Consider the following 20,799-nt stretch of genomic DNA (forward strand, 5'->3'; position numbering starts at 1 on the left):
TTCACAAAGTCACCGGCATCCTTGAACAAAGAAGGCCAATAGAAACCACAACTCAACACTTTAGACGCCGTCCTCGCCCCGCCATGATGGCCACCATAGGGCGAAGAGTGACAAGCTTCCACAATACTCAATTGCTCTTCTTCGGGAACACACCGGCGAATTACACCATCGGTGCAAATTTTGAAAAGATACGGCCATCCCAATAGTAGTCCAAACAATCCCGCTTGAGCTTCTTCCTTTGGTTAGAAGAGAGCTCATACGGAATCACACCGGTAACAAGATAATTTGCAATGTTGGCAAACCATGGCATGTCTAGCATTGAAACCGAGAGGAGTTGTTCATCCGGAAAAGCATCATTTATCTCAAGGCCATCCAAAGGCCTCCCTTCCTCCTCCAATCGAGACAAGTGGTCTGCCATTTGATTTTCACTACCCTTTCTATCAACAATCTCCAAAGAAGCACCCATCTCATTAACCTCGCTTTCGAGTTTTTCTTCGTCATCAAGTACCTAAGGGCGGCGTGATCGGTATGAATAATCACTTTGGCCCCCATAATGTATGGGCGAAACTTCTCCATGGAAAAAACAATGGCAAACAATTCCTTCTCGGTGACCGTGTAGTTTCTTTGAGCTTCATTCATTGTCTTACTTGCGTAGTACACCAGATGGAACATTTTGTTGATTCTTTGGCCCAAGACCGCCCCCACCGCAACATCACTAGCATCGCACATGAGCTCAAAGGGCAAGCTCCAATTTGGTGCGGTAATGATGGGGGTAGTCGTCAACTTGTGCTTTAGAAGCTCGAAAGCCTCCATACATCTCTCATCGAACACATATTTGGCATATTTCTCTAGCAATTTACACAACGGGTTAACTACCTTAGAAAAGTCTTTGATGAATCTTCGGTAAAAACCCGCGTGTCCAAGAAAACTCCTCACCCCTTTGACAGAAGTAGGGGGAGGGAGCCTTGAGATAACCTCAATTTTCGCCTTATCTACCTCAATCCCTCTTTTTGAAATTTTGTGACCCAACACAATTCCTTCTTATACCATAAAATGGCCTTTCTCCCAATTGAGAACCAAGTTTGTGTCTTCGCATCGGGCCAACACACGATCCAAGTTTTACAAGCAATCACCAAATGAGTCCCCAACCACACTAAAATCATCCATGAAGACCTCCAATATGTCCTCCACCATGTCGGTGAAGATTGCCATCATACATCGTTGGAAGGTCGTCGGTGCATTACATAATCCAAATGGCATTCGAGAGAAGGCGAATGTGCCATAAGGACATATGAAGGTTGTCTTTTCTTGGTCTTCCGGGGCAATGAGAATTTGGTTATAGCCTAAATACCCATCCAGAAAACAATAGAAAGCCCGGCCCGAAAGACGATCAAACATTTGGTCCAAAAACGGCAATGGGAAATGATCCTTTCTAGTCACCTTGTTCAACTTCCGGTAGTCCATGCATACCCTCCAACCCGTCACAGTACGAGTCGAAATAAGTTCATTGTTGTCATTGGTCACCACCGTCATTCCTCCCTTCTTTGGCACACATTGTACCGGAGAAGTCCACAAACTGTCAGAAATTGGATACACCACACCGGCGTCAAGCCACTTGATGACTTCCTTTTTGACCACCTCTTGCATGGCCTCATTGAGTCTCCTTTGATGTTCAAGAGACGGCCTAGCATCCTCCTCCAATATTATCTTGTGCATGCAAAACGCAGGGCTAATACCCCGAATATCCGCCAAGGTCCATCCAATCGCCCGTTTGCGCTTTTGAAGAACCGCCAAAGTGGCGTAAACCTGCACGTTAGTCAAGCAAGAAGAAAGAATAACCGGCAAAGTGAAATTAGGACCAAGAAATTCATACCTGAGGTGAGGAGGAAGTGGTTTCAACTCCAACACCGGTGGCTCCTCAATAGATGGCTTGGTGGGTGGAGTTTTGCGATTTTCAAGATCAAGAGATAACTTTCTCGGTTCATAAGAATACAAGCCCATGACATGTAATGCGTTCACACACTCCACCCTTCTAGCATCATCATCAACATCCATGTTCAATAGCACGACCTCAAGTGGGTTCTCAACATTTGCCATTGCACTTGTGTCATCCACTATCACCGCCGTGACAATGTCAACAAATGAGAACACCTCGGTGCTATTTGGTTGCCTCATTGATTTGCATACGTGGAACACCACCTTTTCATCACCAACACGGAAGGTTAATTCTCCCGCTTCCACATCAACCAAGGCCTTCCCCATAGCTAGGAAGGGCCTTCCAAGAATGATAGGTACCTCAAAATCCACTTCGCAATCCAAGATCATGAAATTGGCCGGCAATATGAACTTATCAACACGAACAAGGACATCATCAATAATTCCCAAAGGCCGCTTCATTGACCGGTCCGCCATTTGAAGCCTCATAGAAGTTGGACGAGGTTGTTTGATTCCCAAGGTCTTGAAGACTGAATATGACATTAAATTGATACTTGCCCCCAAGTCACAAAGGGCTTTTGCAAAGTCGGCACTTCCAATGGTACATGGGATAGTGAATGCACCGGGATCCTCAAGTTTCGGAGCCATAGAATGCACAATTGCGCTCACTTGATGGGTCATCTTGATTGTCTCACACTCCATTGATCTCTTTTTTGTAACTAAATCTTTCATGAACTTTGCGTATCCCGACATTTGCTCGAGTGCCTCCACCAAAGGCACGTTGATAGTCAAACTCTTCATCATTTCAATGAATTTCTTAAATTGGTTGTCACCCTTTTTCTTGGCCAACCTTTGAGGATAGGGCGGAGGAGGTCTAGGCAAGGGTGCCTTGGCTTTTGGCACCACCGGTTCGGGCATATCAATGACGTGTTCCCTAGACGGGTTCACGGCCTCTTGAGTCTCCTCCTCACCCTCATCAATTTCAATTCTCACATCATCACTTGCACTTTGTTCAACAACATCCTCAACTACCAACGGGATCTCATCATTTCGTAACTCATCTTCATCTACTGCAACTTGGTTTCCTCTTGAGGCATGCACATCACCACCTCTTCCACTTCGCGTTGTCACTACCATCACATGATTATTGTGCCCACCCTTGGGGTTTACTACCGTATCACTTGGTAGAGCACCCTTTGGGCGAGTATTTAAAGACTGAAAGATTTGGCCTAATTGCACTTCCAAGTTCCGGATAGATATGTTATGCGAAGCTAATTGGGCCTCGGAATCTTGGTTCTTTTTCATCATTTGCTCGAACATGCTTTCAATTCTCCCCATCTCGCTTCCGGACGAACTCGGACCTTGAGAAGGAAAGGGAGGCGGGTTATTGGGTTGTTGATACATTAGGGGCCTTTGAAAGCCTTGCCCCTATTACCTTGTCCACCATTGTTGTTCCAACCACCTTGACCACCATTGTTGTTGTTCCAATTGTTGTTCTCGTTCCAATTACCTTGATTGCCCGAATTATTGTTCCCCCAATTGCCTCCTTGATTGTTGTTGTAATTCCAATTGCCACCTTGTTGATTGCCCCAATTACCTTGGGGTCTCCATTGTTGATTCCCTTGATTACCTCTATTCCCTTGATAGTTGCTGACATATTGGACTTCCTCACTTTGGTCATCAAAACCTTCATTCAAATATTGTTCACAATTACCTTGAGGTTGTTGTCCTCTTTGCCTCCTTTTCAACATAGAAACACCTTCCATTGCGTTGACTTGGCACGGGTTTTGGACTTGTTGCAATTGCGCCTTTGCCAATTGATTCATAGTTGTTGTAAGCTCGGCTATAGCTTGGCCATGATCGTGCAATTCCTTGTGCAAATGGATGACCGTGGGGTCACCTTGGGGCATGTTTGCTCGGCTTTGCCATGCCGAAGAGGTGTCGGCCATTTCATCAAGTACATCACATGCCTCTTGGTAAGAAAGTTTCATAAAGTTCCCTCCGGCCAATTGGTTCACAATGCATTGATTTGTGGTGTTGATGCCCCGATAAAAGGTTTGTTGAATCATAGCTTCGGTCATGTCGTTATTAGGGCACTCTTTCACCATTGTTCTATATGTTTCCCATATCTCATCCAAAGGTTCCGTTGGCTCTTGCTTGAAAGCTAGAATTTCATCCCGAATAGCTGCCATATGACTTGGAGAGAAGAACTTGGCAATAAATTTGTCCACCAATTCATCCCATGTTATAATAGAATGATTGGGGAGCCTTTCTAACCAATCCAATGCTTTACCCCGAAGAGAAAACGGGAAAAGCCTCAATCTCAACGCATCCTCGGACACGTTTGTCTGCTTGCTACCCAACATGTATCCACGAACCCCTTCAAGTGCTTGTAGGCATTTTGATTGGAGGCACCCGTGAAATAACCTCTTTGCTCGAGCAAGGTCAGCATAACATTTGTGATTTGAAAGTTCCCCGCCCGGATTCGGGGAGGAACAATAGCACTGGCGTACCCTTGATTTGGTAGAACTCTGGGAACCACTCTCGGCGGTGCCGGAGGAGGGTCTGGAATGTTGTTGTTCTCATTTGCATTTATATTGACACGTCGGCCTCTCCATGGGAGTTGAGGTAAGACCTCATCTTGTTCTAGATCCTCTACCTCCTCCCCCGCTATCACATTGCCGAGAGGGTCATTTGCATTAAGAGCCATTGTACCTGATTGATCGACACAAACAAAGTCAGTAAATAAGAAGGAAAGAGAAGCAAAACACAATACTAGCTACACAAATAGTCAACACCGTAAAGCTCCCCGGCAACGGCGCCAAAAAGTGATTGCATCAAACTCAACCTAAGGAAGAGTGGGCGCTAATACTTTTACGCAATAGCGGTATCAGGGTCAATTTTCCACAGGGAGCTTCAATTTGGAGTTGAGTCTTTGTATGGTCTAGGACTATGTTTTAGCTCTTAATTGATCTTCTACATTTTTGGTTTTCTTTTGATTATCAATTACAATATATCAACTACAAATTTAAAGCTAAGTTAGGCTAAGATATTGATTCTAATTTGTATGTAATATAGAGAAAGGCACTAGGGGCGTGGCATGCATCTAGGTGGTCAACTAACGAGTAGAGATTCCTAATGCAAGAATGATGAATATGGGACTTATGCTATAACCGTTGCACTTTTGCACCCACTCTCACACCTCTCGGTAGAGAGAGTGATTTTGCCCAATTGACTCTCTCAAAACCAATTGGGTAGGCCAAGTTGCCCAAGCAACTTATGGTTTAAGTTGGGTAATTACTCTCTCGAGGTTTAACCCGTTAATTGGGACTACCGTTCTCATGGGTCCATCCCAATTCCTTGTTGGAATTAATCTTGGGGTCATAAACTCTCTTTCTCAAGAAGAGTCAAGACTCACTAAGCTAGACTTAGTGTTTGCAACCATCAAATCTTAATGAAAACATAAGATTAATCCAAATAACAAATATCCAACATCATTCATGCATTAAACAATCACATCCATTAATTACCCACACTAGAGTTGAGCCACAACCCTAGCTAATGGGTTTAGCTAGCCATAATAGAAATAGAAATTGAAGAAATAGTAGATGAAATTGACATAATAATTAAATACAATGTTAATCTACTCAATTCCATGTTAATACTAGAAGAAATTGCCCAAAATAGGCTAAAACCATGAAATCTCGAGTTCAGTTGCTATTTGATACGAAACCAAAACTCCCAAAAACTCATCCTAAAAAGTGAAATGTTCTATTTATACTACACAGGAAAAATCGGAGAAAAATACCCCTGAGGGTCTGGCGCGGACCGCGCACAAATGACGCACGGCCGCGTATGGTTTTGGGTCTTCATATCTTGCTTCTGGTACTGGGGACGCGGACCGCACAAATGTGATGCGCGGCCGCGTGAACTTCATCCACGCGGACCGCACTGATTAGGTGTGCGGCCGCGTGGGTTTTTGCCTTGAATGATTGGGTCTCTGACACTCTTAGGCGCGGACCGCGTAAAAAGGGGCGCGAACCGCGTGAAAAGGGGCGCGGACCGCGCATCTTGACTTTAAAAATGGCATGGCCTCTGAACTTTCCTGCGCGGCCGCGTGGCAAAACAGTGCGAACCGCGCAGGTTGACCTTGAAAATGCCCAGCCTCTGAACTCTCCTGTGTGGCCGCGTGACAAAACAGTGCGGATCGCATAGTTCATTTTGTTCCCCCTTTCAGTTGTCTTTTGACACTTGGCAGATTTCACTCCTTTTTGAGCCGATCTTTGGTATTTGTCATCTTGTCGTTCAAACCTGCAATCAAGCGCAACTTGTAAGCATTTTGGGACAAATTTATAGCAGTTTATGCACAAAGCTTAGGTAAGAATGGGTATAAAACATGTAAAAATCACAGTTATCACCAAGTCAGCACATTTAATTCTTGTGGCAGTTTCCTACTCTTTTGAGAGGTTGGTAAAGATTTATATCCTGGAGATTGTTCGTCTTCATTGTGTGCCCGTGTCTATTATTTCTGACCGAGGTACGCAATTTACCTCACATTTCTTGAGGGCGGTTCAGCGTGAGTTGGCACACGGGTCGAGTTAAGCACATCATTTCATCCTCAAACGGACGGGCAGTCCGATCATACTATTCATATTTTGGAGGATATGCTCCGAGCTTGTGTTATTGACTTTGGAGGCTCGTGGGATAAGTTTTAGCCTTTAGCGGAACTTGCTTACAACAACAGCTACCAATCGAGCATCCAGATGGATCCTTATGAGGCTTTATATGGTAGGCGGTATCGATCGCCGGTTGGGTGGTTTGAGCTGGGAGAGGCTCGGTTGTTGGGTATGGATCTAGTGCAGGATGCCTTGGAGAAGGTTAAGACTATTCAGGATAGGCTTCGTATCGCTCTGTCAGGCAGAAGAGTTATGCCGACCGTAAGGTTCGTGATGTGGCATTCATGATCGGCGAGCGGGTGTTGCCTATGAAGGGCGTGATGAGATTTGGAAAAAAGGGCAAGCTAAGCCCTAGATTCATTGGTCCTTTTGAGATTCTTGATCGAGTGGGAGAGGTGGCTTACAGACTTGCATTGCCGTCGAGTTTATCAGCCGTGCATCCAGTGTTTCATGTGTCCATGCTTCAGAAGTATCACTGCAATCCATCCCACGTGTTAGACTTTAGCACTGTCCCGTTGGACAAGGACTTGTCATATGAGGAGGAGCCGGTAGCTATTCTAGACCGGTAGGTTTGTCAGTTGAGATCGAAGAGATTCCCTTCTGTTCGTGTTCAATGGAGAGGTCAGCCTACTGAGGCAGCTACCTGGGAGTCCGAGTCCGATGTGCGGAGCCGATATCCCCATCTTTTCTCCGACTCAAGTACCTTTCTTATGTCCGTTCGAGGACGAACGGTTGTTTTAGAGGTGGAGAATGTGATGACCCATTTTGGAAGTAAATTTTGTGTTCCGAGGCCTTAAAAAACCTCCTTTTGTCTTACCTCAATTTGCATGCGCAGTCCGAGCGCATTTATGGAAAGCTTTTATGTGAAATCTAAGAAAAATAAAGAAATTGGCCTTTAAAATTGATTAAAGTTAACTTTGGTCAACATTCTTGATAAATGGACCTGTACCCGTGATCTGACAGTCTCGTAGGGTCCGTAGTAAAATTTGGGACTTGGGCATATGTCCGGATTCGAATTCCGAGGTCCCAAGCCCGAGAAAAGAATTCTTGAAAGAAATTGTTTAACTAAAATTATAAGAGTTTTTGGAAATATAAAGATATTTGAAATCGATGGTATCGAGACCGTATTTTGGTTCCGGGTCCTGGTACCGGTCTTATATAATAGTTAAGTTGAATCTGTGAAACTTGGTAAGAATCGAAGTTCGTTTAGTATGAATCGGAGTTCGTTTAGTATAAATCGAACTCCTTTATTTGATAAAATGGAAATTTTGATGTTCTTGAGTGATTTCATGAATTTGAGGTTTAATTCATAGTTGTTGATGTTATTTTGATGATTTGATCGCACCAGCAAGTCTGTATGATATTTTTTGACTTGCGTGCATATTTGGGTTGGAGCCCCGAGGGCTCAGGTGAGTTTTGGATAGGCTACAGAGTGAATTTGGACTTAGAAAAATGGCTATTGCAGGTTCAGTTGTATTGCAGGCTCTGATGTTGCAATTATGAGGTCAGACTTCACAATTGCGAGCCTAATAGGTTTGGCAATTGCGAGGGCTTGATCGTATTTGCGAAGAAAGCCCAGGCCTGCCATGTTCATAATTGCGAACCTTCCTTCGCAAATGCGAAGTCATCAGGGGAGGGTAGTTATCACAATTGCGACGATTTGTTCGCAATTGCGAGGTTAACAGACAATGCACAGGTTCGCAAATGCGAGGCCTGGTTCGCATTTGTGAGCTTCACAATTGCGAAACTCCTGTCGTAATTGCGACATCTACGACCAATTAATTGGGTTTATTTAGCATTTATTAATGTTATTAAGTAAATTGTAACTAGATACAAGCGAATTAGAAGCAGAATCGAGGGGTAAAGCGGTAGTTGAGACTTGATTGTGTTCGTGGCATTGAGGTAAGTGTTTGGTCTAACCTTAGCTTCAGGGATTAGGGGTTGAGTCTTATTTTCTATGTGTTAATTGTTGAGTACGACGTATAGGTGTGGTGACGAGTATCTATACGTCGGTGTCAAGCATGCCCGTGAGTCTTATACTATGATTGATGTGACTCCATTTTGTATTGTCCATGCTTAATATGATAATTTCTAATGTTGAATAAAGCTTATAGAAGTATTCTTGGTAATTGAACGTTGTAAAGCATTGGCTCAAGTTGAGAATTGAATTGTGAAGTAATTGAGGAAAAGAGAAGAGGTTTATGATATTGTCTCCCTTACCGGGATGTTATTGCTCATGATATTGGCTCCCTTCCCGGGATATTATTGTTATACTATTGTTCCTTTGCCGGGATTCTAATGTAATTTTTTTGATTCCCTTGCCCGAATTGCTTTGTGATTGTTGCTTGGGTAAGGAAGAGTATAAAAACACGATTATAAAAGCATTCACCCATAAAATCACTATATATTAGAAAACTATCTTAAAAATAAGAAGAAATACTTATACATTAATATCCTAAGTATTAGGTTTAATGGTTATTTTGGTATATACTATATTTTGTTAAGAGTATTTAGGTAAGAAGAAAAATCAAAACTGCTTCTGCATTTGGGAAGAAGCTACTTTGTTCTGAGAACTTCTCAGAAACTGCTTCTGCTTCTTCCGAAAAAGCACTTCCCTCCCCCAAAAAGCTTAATCAAACATCTCAAATTAAGAAAAAAAATACTTTTAAAAAAAAAAGAAGCACTTTTGGCCTCTCGAGAAGCTTGGACAAAGAGGCTATAACTCACTAATGTAAATTTTGGACACAAGATGCTTAAGAAAAAAGAAAATCCTTTCACTCTACATAAACGACAAACTCTGACAAAAGGTCAGTGCGCAAAGCGACGAAGCATAATAACGACATCGTCCGCATATTTTCAGGAACTAAACGATATCGTTTACCTGTTGTTACCCGAAAAACACAACTTACCTATGTACCTTCAATCTTCGAAGCTACAAGGTAAGGTCGCCGACCTTTCGCTCTTTCGTTCCATTTTTGGTCAAAATATTTTTATTTATTTTCTCTTTCTTTTCGCCCAAGCAAACTACAAATCTAGGTATTCAAAGAGTTGAAATTCCTGCTGTGTTCTGCTTTGTTTCCTTCGCCGTAATCTGTGGAGCGTTAACTTCTTCCGGGACGACGACAAAGACGACTACGTTTAATCAATGAGAGGTAGAATCTGTTAAACTTGGTTAGACTATTTTTCTTTTTTTCTTTTTTTTCTTTTTTCTTTCACTGCTTAGATCTGTATCTGATATGTTTCGATTTGCTTTGTTCCGGGTAGATCGGTTTGGATCTTGTTTTTTTTTCTTTTCTTAAATTAATTTGTGGTAAATATTTTTACGATATTTGTTTGCTAATTTATGAGATTTTTTGAACTTTTTGCTTGCTACATTATTTATGATGAATTGACTTGAATTTTTGCTGTATTTTGTGCAGCATTTTATGATGATTTCATTGAATTTTTGCTGGACTTTTAATTGGTACATATATGATATAATTTGCCGTTGTATAATATGGATTTAATAGGTTGGCATGTTCCCATTTTTTTAAGTTCTCAAATTTGCCCTTTAACTTACCTTTGCCATTTTATTACTAGAGCGTTATATTTATACATTTAAGCCAAGTGGTTACATGAGGGAACTTCTTTATGTGACATGAAAAGAGCTGACAACTTTTTCTAGAGAGCGTTCGACTAAATTTAGGACGGGTGAAAGGCAAAAATGTCCATATTTTAATGTGCTGGCACTGTTACTTAGAGAACTTAAAAATGAGAGCTTTGCTAACCTACTAAAAACATGGACTAGGTTGGCAAAAACATATATATGTAAATACACACATGTATGTAAAATAAGGGGCGGCGTTGGCGCAGCTCGGCCATCCCATAGGTACCTAGTACAATAGCTGTTAACTGTCCGGTCGAGGCTTTGGATTAGAACCTTGGTCATTCACAGTCTTAATCGTGGTGTCACCAACCGATGGGATACACCCTTGTTGTTGTTATGGTTGTCTTAATAGCATGTTACTTATATTATACGTGTAGTGTTGCGGTCCATTTCTCGTGTCTATGTGTATGCTTAATTTTAGGCCAATTCAAGATAAGGCCTGGTGAAACCAAAAAGGAAAAACCATGAAAAGGTAATGTAGTTATTTTCCAGTTGTTCGTTTACTGCCTAATATTAGCTGAAGTTTTTAAGTGGTAATGAGACATTTGAGAGTAATGCTAATGCTTATCTTGGATTTTTGTTTGAAAGATATTGATACACCTTTTTGTTATTTCTGTTTACTTTATTTATTGCTTTATAATATCTGGAAATTTTAGTTCAGCATTTATTTTTGTATTTTTTTAATCTTTAATATTGACGAAGTTATGTTTTCAGCGGAGGTGAATTAGAGTAGCTTCTAAGTTTACCTTTGTGCAAAGGAAAATTCGTTGACTTGACATACCAGCATTATGGAGACAACAAGCCTCTGCCGAGATGGCCACTTATTGCAGAATATGGTAGGTTTCTCAAAGTTAGCTATATTCCAAATGCATTATTAGAATTAATAATTTACTGGTATTTCACTTGCGGGAAGTAAATAAATAAGGTACTTGAGTTATGTGCATTAGCATTACAGTGGAAATTACTTCTATTTCTGCAAAAAGGAGTGAATCTATTGCTAGAGTTCGGATTTTCTGTTATTCAGTTGGTGTCAGATTACTTGATCTACGTAGTTTATGAACTACATTATGTTCCATTATGGTGAGTGTCGTGCAGTTCATATGAAGAGATGTCTCTTTTCTATTTTTAATGGAATGACTCCCTAATTGCTTTTGTTTTTCCTGCCAGGTTTTGCATTTCGTTCTCCTTAAGGTGGCTTCTCCAAAATTTGTTATGACAGACTTGCGCGATACTAGTCTAGGATATAGTCTTTCTGTAAAAAATTTGTAAATAGTAGTTGCCTGTAGATAAATGGAGTCAAGCTGGGTTAAAGTGTTAGATAATGGCTGTAGGACTGCTGCAGACGACTCAAAAAGCGAAGTGGCATCTCAGTGTGTGGCAAGTATAGTTGAAGCCCGCAGTGAGAAGCTTGAGGAGCTATTATTTCAACCAAACTGTAACTCTTTCTATAACAAGCTTGGGAAGAGAAAAAGGACTGTAGACTGTGAGTCTAATTGCGGATCACATCTTAAGACATCGATACTTAAGAACTACTCAAATTTCATGAAAAGTGGACTACCACAACGTGTTTTGTTTCATCAAAATGGTGAATGGAATGATTTCCCTCTAGATATTGTTTGTTTAGTTAAAGAAGACTTCCGTGCAAAGAAGGCTGTGATTGAGGTGAACTGTGGTGGCTTTCATGTAATCCTTGATATTCTGTATATGATTCAGGTAGATCTGATAACTGGTTTAGAGAAACCTATCGCCTGGATAGACGAAGCAGGTGGCTGTTTCTTCCCTGAGTTATGTCTCGTCTGTTGTAAAATGCATGACAACTTTGACATCCAGTCACAAAGAACTGAATATTTCAGTACTCCTGAGCCGGATAGGGCAACTAAAATTAAGTTGCATCTTGAAATAGACTTTCATGGACCAAATAATTGCAATTTGGAAGAATGTGTGGAGGAGTCAAATGTCAGTTATAAAAGGACTAAAGTCGATCCTCTTAAAGATAATCAAGAATTTGCTGATGATAAAATTTCTGATGCAAAAATGGAAATAGTTGTAGACAATCAACAGAATCAGGAAATTCTGTCTCCTAAATTAGAAGATGCACTAAATTTGGTGGATGCAGAATCTGTTAAAAATATGTTTGTTAAGGGAATAAATGGCATCCATAAAGTGGATATAGTCAAAGTTAGTCAATGTTCAAGTAAATATTTGAGAAATCGCTTGGAATTGTTTGAGAAGCTGGTCGAGATAACCCAAAATTATCGTGGAAATTCCAATGTTCGGTATGCTTGGCTTGCTGCTTCCAAAGAGGTAGTATGTACAATTATGAACTATGGCCTTATGCATGGGGCATCTAGACTGAAGACTAATCTTGGAGTAGGAGTGCACCTCATTGCACAGGATCGTGCCTCTAAAAGGTTGGATAATACTTTGTAGTACAATGTCATTTTTATTGATGATTTCATTATTGTTTGGAGTTACAATATCATGATCTTAGAGTGGTTTTAAAATCATGCTGTAGCTTAATGGAGGTCATTAAACTTTGTGATTATATAGTTCCAAATTGTTTTACTGTGCTTGTATGACTGCTGTACTTTGAGGAAATAAAAACGGAAAAGAAGAGCCTTGCAACTTAAAGATAACAATGCTGTTTTCAAAAACTTATTTGGTGTATAGTATCATCGCTGGATATCTAATAACAGAACACCCCCCCCCCCAACCCACCAAAACCCCCCCGCCGAAATCCCACAAAAAAAAAACACACCAAATCCCCCAACTCAGAAGAAGAAAGAAAAATGGTCCTTTATTCACTGATATCTTTCAGGACAATCTAACTTCAGCAATTTTTATCTTTCAGGACAATATAACTTAAGCATCAATTGCTTTTTTTTTTTCTTTGTCTCTATCAGTGCCGCTAGTTGTGATGTTGACGAAAATGGCGTTCGTTACATGGTTCTTTGTCGTGTCATTTTGGGCAATGAAGAACTTTTGCATTTCGGTTCTAAGCAATCTCATCCGAGCGATGGGAAATATGATAGTGGTGTTGATGATTTGGAGAATCCTACGTATTATACTGTTTGGAATATGAATATGAATACACACATATATCCGGAGTATGTTGTGAGCTTCAAGATGTCTTCAGGAGCACAAGGTGTCTATTTATCTCCTTTTCCATATATTTTAACGTCACAATAATATGATTGGTATAGAATTTAAAAATGTATTGATTATACACCTTTCCTTAAAGAGAAACCCATTTCCTTTGTTATTTTGAGTTGTGTGGTACTTCAACCTCCAATGTAATAAAGAATTTTGGTTGATGTTTTAGCTGTGAAATCTCTCGGAAGTATCTATTAATTCTAGTTTGGGACCTATTTCTCTTTCAAAAGACTTGCTTTATAGCAATTACTATGCTTGAGTACATAACATAATAAAATTGGATTATAGCACTGCTTTGGCCATTGTGTTATGGGTCTCTAATTTTTCTATCATAAAATAGAAGATAAAGATGGAATTTTGAGATATTTGCTCATTGAGAAAAGATTCAACACAAGTTGGGTGTTGGATCCTTGTAAAGATTATCATCAGGTGGAACTCCGTCATTTATTATTTGTAAATAACTCTTTTAACTTTCTTAACGATTATCAGGTGTTGTTTCTCACCTTTAAGGTTGTAGGAAGACAGCCACTATGATAATGACATACGTTTCTTAACTTTGTTATATGATTGTTCAGTTTCTAGTGTCTCCCGGTGAAGGATCTAGATTCTAAACCATTTAGGCGTTGAATGTCATCGTTCTGATGTTAAATTGCTGAATGCAACATTTAATGGGAGATTGCTTAAAAAAAAGATTAATTTGTTTTGTATCATTAGATGATTACAACGTGATATTCTGGTGTTAAAAAGTTTTTATTGCTTTGAAATACATGTCAATGATATTTTATGGGCTCTTCAGGACTTTAAACTTGATATCTTTTAAGTGTCATGATGCACTACTTTAATACGTAGAACTTTGATATCATTATGGTGAGGGTCCGCAAGTAGTCAGCTTATCATAATTCAAAAAGACACAAAGTTGCAATCATAACTATTCGCTTAAGGGTATTTAAAGTAAAAAGAGAAGAGGTTACACTTCTTTTACAACATACTTTTTGATTTATTCATCCTAGAAAAAATGAAAGAAATAGTAGTCATAACACAATCTTGTGTTGGTTTTAATGCGCCAATCAGTAATTGTGCTTGTCAAAGACATTATTTCTACTGACTGATGGTTGATGTTCGGATTGAGTAATTTTCAGGTTCAAATTAATTTGGTAGAGTTTGTTTAGCTAATCTATTTTCAGAAGTGGTTCTGAGTTTGCATTTTATTTCCGCAGGAGCTCCAATAAGGGAAGAAAGTAGGCTTGATGTCTCTGGAGTTACTTCTCAGGGATCTGAGGAGCAGTTGGACTTGAATAAATTGCCTTCAGAAATGGTAATCCTTCATTTGACTTACCCCTCACCCCACCCCACCGCACTTCACCCCATCCCTATAGCAGAAAAACAGAGAAAGAGAACTGATAAATTATCTTTGCTATTAGTCTTTGCTAATAATATAAGGTGAAAAGAGATTATTTGGAGGGAAAAGTAGCTACTACGAGTCCTATTTCCCTTACTACACCAATGTGGAGCAACACAAAGTGCTTCTGTTGGTACAAGTTGATAGCGTCCAGTGGATTCCTTATGTGCTCTCCTCTTCAGAAATTGAGCTTTAACTTGAGATTGCATTTCTCTGCCTCGGGTTCGCACAAGAAGTTGCAATATGAGGTTTGACAAGTTTTCCTGCAGCGCAGATTGTTGCGTATATATTATGAATATGAATTAGACAGTCAAACCTTGCCAACTTGAATGGACTAAAGTTAGCTTCTCAGAGAATATATGGATTCTAAAATTTTGATCATTAAGAGAACTGAAATGGTTGAATATCAAGCATGGTTGCACTTGATCTCCTCGCTTACGGTTATCTTACTATAGGAAGAAAGAGAATGATCTAGTTTCCTGTTCCCTCTTTAAGTTGTTTCCTAGGTCTGGATTAATAAACGATTTGTAGTTTCCAGTGAAGGAGTGTTCTCAAGTTTTAGCTAAAGGAGCATCTGGTATGAAGATATCTTGAAAAAATAGGAAGCGAACTGGGTGATAAATCTCTTTCTTTTGGCTTGTGACATACATTGACGTGGACACATGTTAATAAAATTGCTGATGCAATTGCTTTAGAGAGCACATCTACGTATAGAAACTATTAGGTGGCAAGGCAATGTTGCCGTGTTTTATATTTGAACTGCTTAACTCTTAATGAATGACTGAATCCAAAGATATTTTCTAATCTTAGCCTCTGCCCATTATTCTAGTGTTGGAATTTTTTTTGTGGTGAAGTTCTCTTTTTTGCTCGATTTTGTTCGTTCTTTAAAGAATTTTATTGTTCACGTGCAACATTTGGAAAGCATGTGAATTTCCTTGTGTTTTAGCCTAACCTTGTGAATAAGTTTATGTCCTTGTTTAACATTTCCGATTTTATCCGGTTAGCAGAAGTGTCAGCAATATCAGTTTGTAAACAACCTACAGCAATCCCATGATGTTGGTATAAGTACAAATAAATCTCCCAAATCTCCCTGGATGCCTTTCTCTATGTTATTTGGAGCTATTTCAGCTAAAGTCGCTCCTGAAGATATGAAATTGGTTCATGCACACTATGACTTGTTCAGGGTATGTTTTGCTGACAGTTGTGTCTAACAATTTTCATTTAAAACTTTCTTCCTGCTCCCTGAATTTCTCTCGTTTTGTTTTTTGCTTAGAGCAAGAAAATTACTCGGAATGATTTCATTAAAAAGTTGAGATTGATAGTGGGTGATCAGTTACTGAAGTCTACCGTGACCAATCTCCAATGTAAGGTATGCTAAGAATGTGCTTCTATCCATATATAAGTTGGTAATTTGGTACCTTAGGCTGGGTGTTTGTTGACAAACACACGTCTTGAATTGGTAGATTGATTTTGAGTTTTAATAGAAGTGGGAACAATGGTTGCTCTTAGTTTAGGTGGCTTGTGTATTTGCTTATGTTGTATTTCCTTTTTGGTGCAAGATTCTATCCTCTAGTTCAAAGTCTATCGAGACTTCGCTGTTGTCTCTTTACGGCTGATCTGATTGTTTATGTTAGTGGTGGTACTAACTTTTTAAAATACACCTGTTGTGGCAAAATTATTATATTGGTGTCCCTTATTTTTTAGATTTTTTTCTTCTAAGAAGTGAATCTTTGATAGTGATGTGATACTTCTAATGGGAATGCTCGCAAGTACCGAGCGCATTTACGTTGAAGGCATTATGAAATTCCTTTGTGTTTTTTTGATCGGCAGGGATGCAGCAAGCGGACTACGAAAAATCCTTTATTGTTATTAGTACTTTTCCACTCTACGATAATGAATGAAATTATCTTAAATCCATAGTAAGAATCTGGTCATTTCAAAACCTTTAATAAGTTAGAATCTTAGGCTAGGTTAAATAGACGTTCTTAATTTGATTACATTGTCCCTCATAAGCTGTTTGAATTATCCGGCAGGACATGCATGTCAACTGGTGTCAGTAGTAATAGAAGAAGAAACATTTCTTTTGAATGATGATGGACTCTAATCTCCCCTTAACAAGCAAGGTCATGTAGAATTTATACATCTTGTAGTTTCAGCCACTTGAGGTTATCTTGGACATCTTTTTCCAGATATCTTACTGGAAGAAATAATTTGTGGTGCTCTTCCTCTCCCTAAAGAATTGTCCTGCACCTTCATTTAAATAAAAATACTTCTTTCCTGTTGTGTCTTTCAAGAAGGTATCCACATTATATTGCTTTCCTCCACCAACTGTTACTTTATTGCTTGGCACCATAGAAATCAAAGTGATTTTTTTTCTCGAAACCTGAAACTCATAAATGAGTTTCTTTCTTTAAGGTGCCATATGGTTCCACCTCCTCTTACTGGGCCATATGGGAGTACTCAAATAAATTAGGCTTAGGGGTGTCTTTCCCGTTTCTTTTCTTTGACAATAATAGATATGAAATTTGATTCAAAAAGTTGTAATAGAAAATTCCAAAGGACGGCAGTGGCCATGCATTTTTTTAGTCATATGCTGGGAGAATATGGGAATTTATATGTAGTTTACATGACTGCCCCTCTTGTAGTCTTGTATTTGTAAATTTAATGTATAGTCCTTTGGTGGCACCAACCCCCCCCCCCCCCCACACACACACACACACAAAATACAAAAAACATAACAACAATAACAAATCTAGTGAGTATATGTGTGTGTGTGTATGTATGTATTATGTATGTATGTGCGTGTAAACCAAACGAAATTAGAAGTTTAAGAGTAGGTGGAGGGCGTTGCGCCCCCAAACAAAATTAGTAGTCTTCTGCTGCCTTTCTAATGAGATTTGTTTAAAATAGGTGATACAAGTCAATATGTAAAGTAAGTATTTTTCTGTTTTATATTTTGTTTCCCACCAAGTGTTCGGTACCCTCTCTAGGCTTGACTAATCTGGATATCCGCTGCTTAAGGCCCACTAAAAGGGTAAGGCATATCTTTAGTTACACCGACAAATGAAAAAAATTCAAGGTTGGCACATTTGTTTCTCTATCCTGGATTTTGTAGGGAATGCTTGCATGTTAAGGTCTCTAAAACGCTTCATTCCATCTTTTCCATGCATTCATTATATCAGTTTTTGACTCAAGAATAGAGTAGATCTGTTTTTAGTGTACCACGAAAACAAGGTTAGATCTTAGCAGGATTCATAAAAATTAATTGAGGGGGTGGGTACAATTTTGGCTCAAAGTATACCATTTATTGACCTAGGGGAGGGCTGCATATTTTTATTATACTCGAGGAGAGAGAAAATGTGTTTTACATTTTACAACCAAATCTTAAATTTGAATTTCTCAGAGGTATGGGTGAAATGTGTGAGGTCCCGAATCCACGAACCTCTTCATTAAAAGCATCTTCTGAAGGAAGATCAGTCGCACATGGAACCTTCAATCACTTAGATTTGCTGCAATTTTCATCTTTTTACTGATGGTGAGGTGATGAGGCCTGGGTTTATTTTGTTCTCGGCATGTTATTATTAATATATTCTTGATGAAAATGTTGTATTAATTTATATTTTTTAGTTTTATCTTTTTTGCTGTCTTCTCTGTTGTCTCTTTTGGCTTCTTTCATGTGGTGGGATTTGTGTAAGATACTGTTGGTAAATATATGGATATGCAGTTCGTAGCTGCAGGCTACTGAATGAAATTGTACAGAAATGGTGTTTTTAGGTCTGAAAAACCTATCCTTGTGTTGCAGCCGTCTCCCGCATCAGTGTGCTCTTCAAGTGTGCCAAGCGGGGAGCTTAATTTTTGAGGCTGGTACCAGAAGGGTGGTTTGCTGCTTGGTGGTCAACAGCTCTACCTTCAACAATCATGCAGCGTAGTTACTTCTTCGCTCTAGTTTTTTTCTTTTCTTTTGTTGGTAGTTAATGTAGGTTGAATTTCGTTGAATTTCTTCGACTCTTTTGTGACTATAAGCAGTGGTGTCAGAACTTGCGCCTTTTCTTCTTCTATATGCGACTTTCATTCTCTCCTATCTGTGATGGCAATAATTGATGTTTGGCATTTGACCAATATCTATCCTTGTATCACTAAACTTACATTACATCCTCATAATCTTTCACTAAGCATGAAACATCCTTTAAGTTTTCCAAAGCTAAACCAAAAACATCCCTCCGTCTTCCATTTCTAAATACCGCCTTCTCTCACATGCATTTTATCTTTTTCTTAAGTTTTAATTTATGATGGCTAGCTTTCTCGGATGCTATATATGTATCAGATTAGCTGAAGACACTGTTGTTTCCAACATAGCCACTCGCTTTGGCTGTTCTTTGTCCAAGCACTCAACAGCGAAAGTGACGATTTGCTTTTGAGTTCCGACTTAGGCCACAATTAGAAGTACTAAATTTCCACGTGTACATTTCTTTTTAAGGTTCAACGTCTTGCTGTTGGATTCATCTTCTGGAAAAGATATTTCAGTACTTGCAACGGAATGATGAGTCTTTTCCTTCGACGGCTATCACTAGTTCCCTACTTCCGGAAATAGCTTATGTTTTCTTTTTTTATTTAATCCTTTTTGCACTTTTCATTGTTCTTTATTGATAACTCGACGATGATATTATACTTGATATTTCCAGAAATCCCTTCCTGATGAGGAGTCTAACCAAGAAAAATCACTGGACTTGGTCTAAACCGGAACAAGTGGAAGAAACTGATCTCATGCCACATTTCAAGATGGCATGTTAGAAAATCCGGAGAAGGGAGGGCCATTTTCGCTGGTCTAGTGTTGTCAAGTCAGTTTTTGTTCTTTAATAAAGCTTGTGCGGATTTTTCAAAAAAAAAAAAAAAAAAAGAAAGAAAGAAAGAAGGAAAGCAAGAAAGATAAAGTACATTTAAGAGAAGAAGGCAGTTAGTAATGGATGGAAAATTTGATGGAGGACAGTTTTTTGGTTAGGTTAGGTTTGGAAAACTTTAGGGATGTTCCTTGTTAAATGGTATATTATGAGGATGTAACGAAAGATTAGGTGATACAACAAAGATGATATTGGTAAAAAACTCGCAGAAGTTACAAGAGCAAAAGATTGGTGTTAGGCGAGGACGATGCCGATTTCTTCCACACACACCCCACCCCAAAAAAATAAATAATCCCCTGGCGTAATTATCTCCTTTTCCCTAGCCTTGAAGATGGTTCGGGCACATTCAGAGGAGGAGCACTGATGCACCGGTGAGGAGGTGTGAGCGACTGGCTGTCGTGGGCACGCGGAGAGGTAGAGGAAGACCTAAGAAGTATTGGGGAGAGGTGATCAGACAGGACATGGCGCGACTTAGGATTACTGAGGACATGACCCTTGATAGGGAATTATGGAGGTCGAGCATTAAGGTTGTAGGTTAGGGGAGAATGTGAATATTTCTACAGCACAATAGAGGGAGACTATCCAGTTAGGAGTTAGACTAGGAATGTCATTGGTCGTCTATTGATGCAGGGCTTTACCTTCTAGTTGTACTATACCAGCCATTTATTTTCGTATTTCGTATTTCGTATTTCGTATCCTGTATTTCATATTTCATATCTCTTATATATTGTTGTTATTTTTATTACGCATTTTTATGGTACTAATATATCATCTCCTATTGCTTTTTTTGAGCCGAGGGTCTCCTGGAAACAGCCTCTCTACCCTTCGGGGTAGGGTAAGGTCTGCGTACATATTACCCTCCCCAGACCCCACTTGTGGGATTATACTGGGTCGTCGTCGTTGTTGTTGTTGTTCCCTAGCCTTGAAGAGAACAAAAGTTACATACATAAAGGCATTGTATTATAATCACTTTTAAGCTTAAGGTGCAATTGGTCCTTCGTGATTTGCGATGTGCGACCTGAGTTGCCTAGGACTCTTGTTTTACTTGCAGTATAACGTTCTTGTACTTCACTCCCCTCTTTAAAAAACTCT

At 39.5% G+C, this 20,799-nt stretch overlaps 1 protein-coding gene across 4 annotated transcripts; it reads left to right on the plus strand.

Annotated features, from left to right (window-relative positions):
* The first annotated feature begins 9,425 nt into the window (after nucleotides 1–9,425).
* Nucleotides 9,426–19,022, plus strand: LOC107823220 (inactive poly [ADP-ribose] polymerase RCD1-like). Of its 4 annotated transcripts, none has more exons than XM_016649828.2 (8): nucleotides 9,426–9,763; nucleotides 10,972–11,093; nucleotides 11,425–12,668; nucleotides 13,161–13,402; nucleotides 14,628–14,725; nucleotides 15,817–15,993; nucleotides 16,083–16,173; nucleotides 18,612–19,022. In XM_016649828.2, the coding sequence occupies exons 3-8, from the start codon at nucleotides 11,548–11,550 to the stop codon at nucleotides 18,659–18,661; spliced, it is 1,779 nt and encodes a 592-aa protein (XP_016505314.1). In that variant the 5' UTR covers nucleotides 9,426–9,763; nucleotides 10,972–11,093; nucleotides 11,425–11,547; the 3' UTR covers nucleotides 18,662–19,022. The 4 variants fall into 4 exon arrangements, with proteins under 4 accessions (XP_016505314.1, XP_016505313.1, XP_075108658.1 ...); XM_016649827.2 differs by having other exon boundaries at nucleotides 9,430–9,763; nucleotides 16,083–16,178; XM_075252557.1 differs by lacking the exons at nucleotides 15,817–15,993; nucleotides 16,083–16,173 and having other exon boundaries at nucleotides 9,430–9,763.
* Nucleotides 19,023–20,799: the final 1,777 nt, after the last annotated feature.

The sequence above is a fragment of the Nicotiana tabacum genome, chromosome 1 (genome assembly GCF_000715075.1).
Source record: "Nicotiana tabacum cultivar K326 chromosome 1, ASM71507v2, whole genome shotgun sequence".
NCBI lineage: Eukaryota > Viridiplantae > Streptophyta > Magnoliopsida > Solanales > Solanaceae > Nicotiana > Nicotiana tabacum.

What these genes read in the sequence shown, in the direction of transcription:
- LOC107823220 (XM_016649827.2), top strand. Translation starts at nt 11,548, where the DNA reads ATGGAGTCAAGCTGGGTTAAAGTGTTAGATAATGGCTGTAGGACTGCT. An exon ending in CAGGATCGTGCCTCTAAAAG is followed by an intron (nt 12,669 to 13,160) that starts GTTGGATAATAC and finishes TGTCTCTATCAG; the next exon opens with TGCCGCTAGTTGTGATGTTG. An exon ending in ATAAATTGCCTTCAGAAATG is followed by an intron (nt 14,726 to 15,816) that starts GTAATCCTTCAT and finishes TCCGGTTAGCAG; the next exon opens with AAGTGTCAGCAATATCAGTT.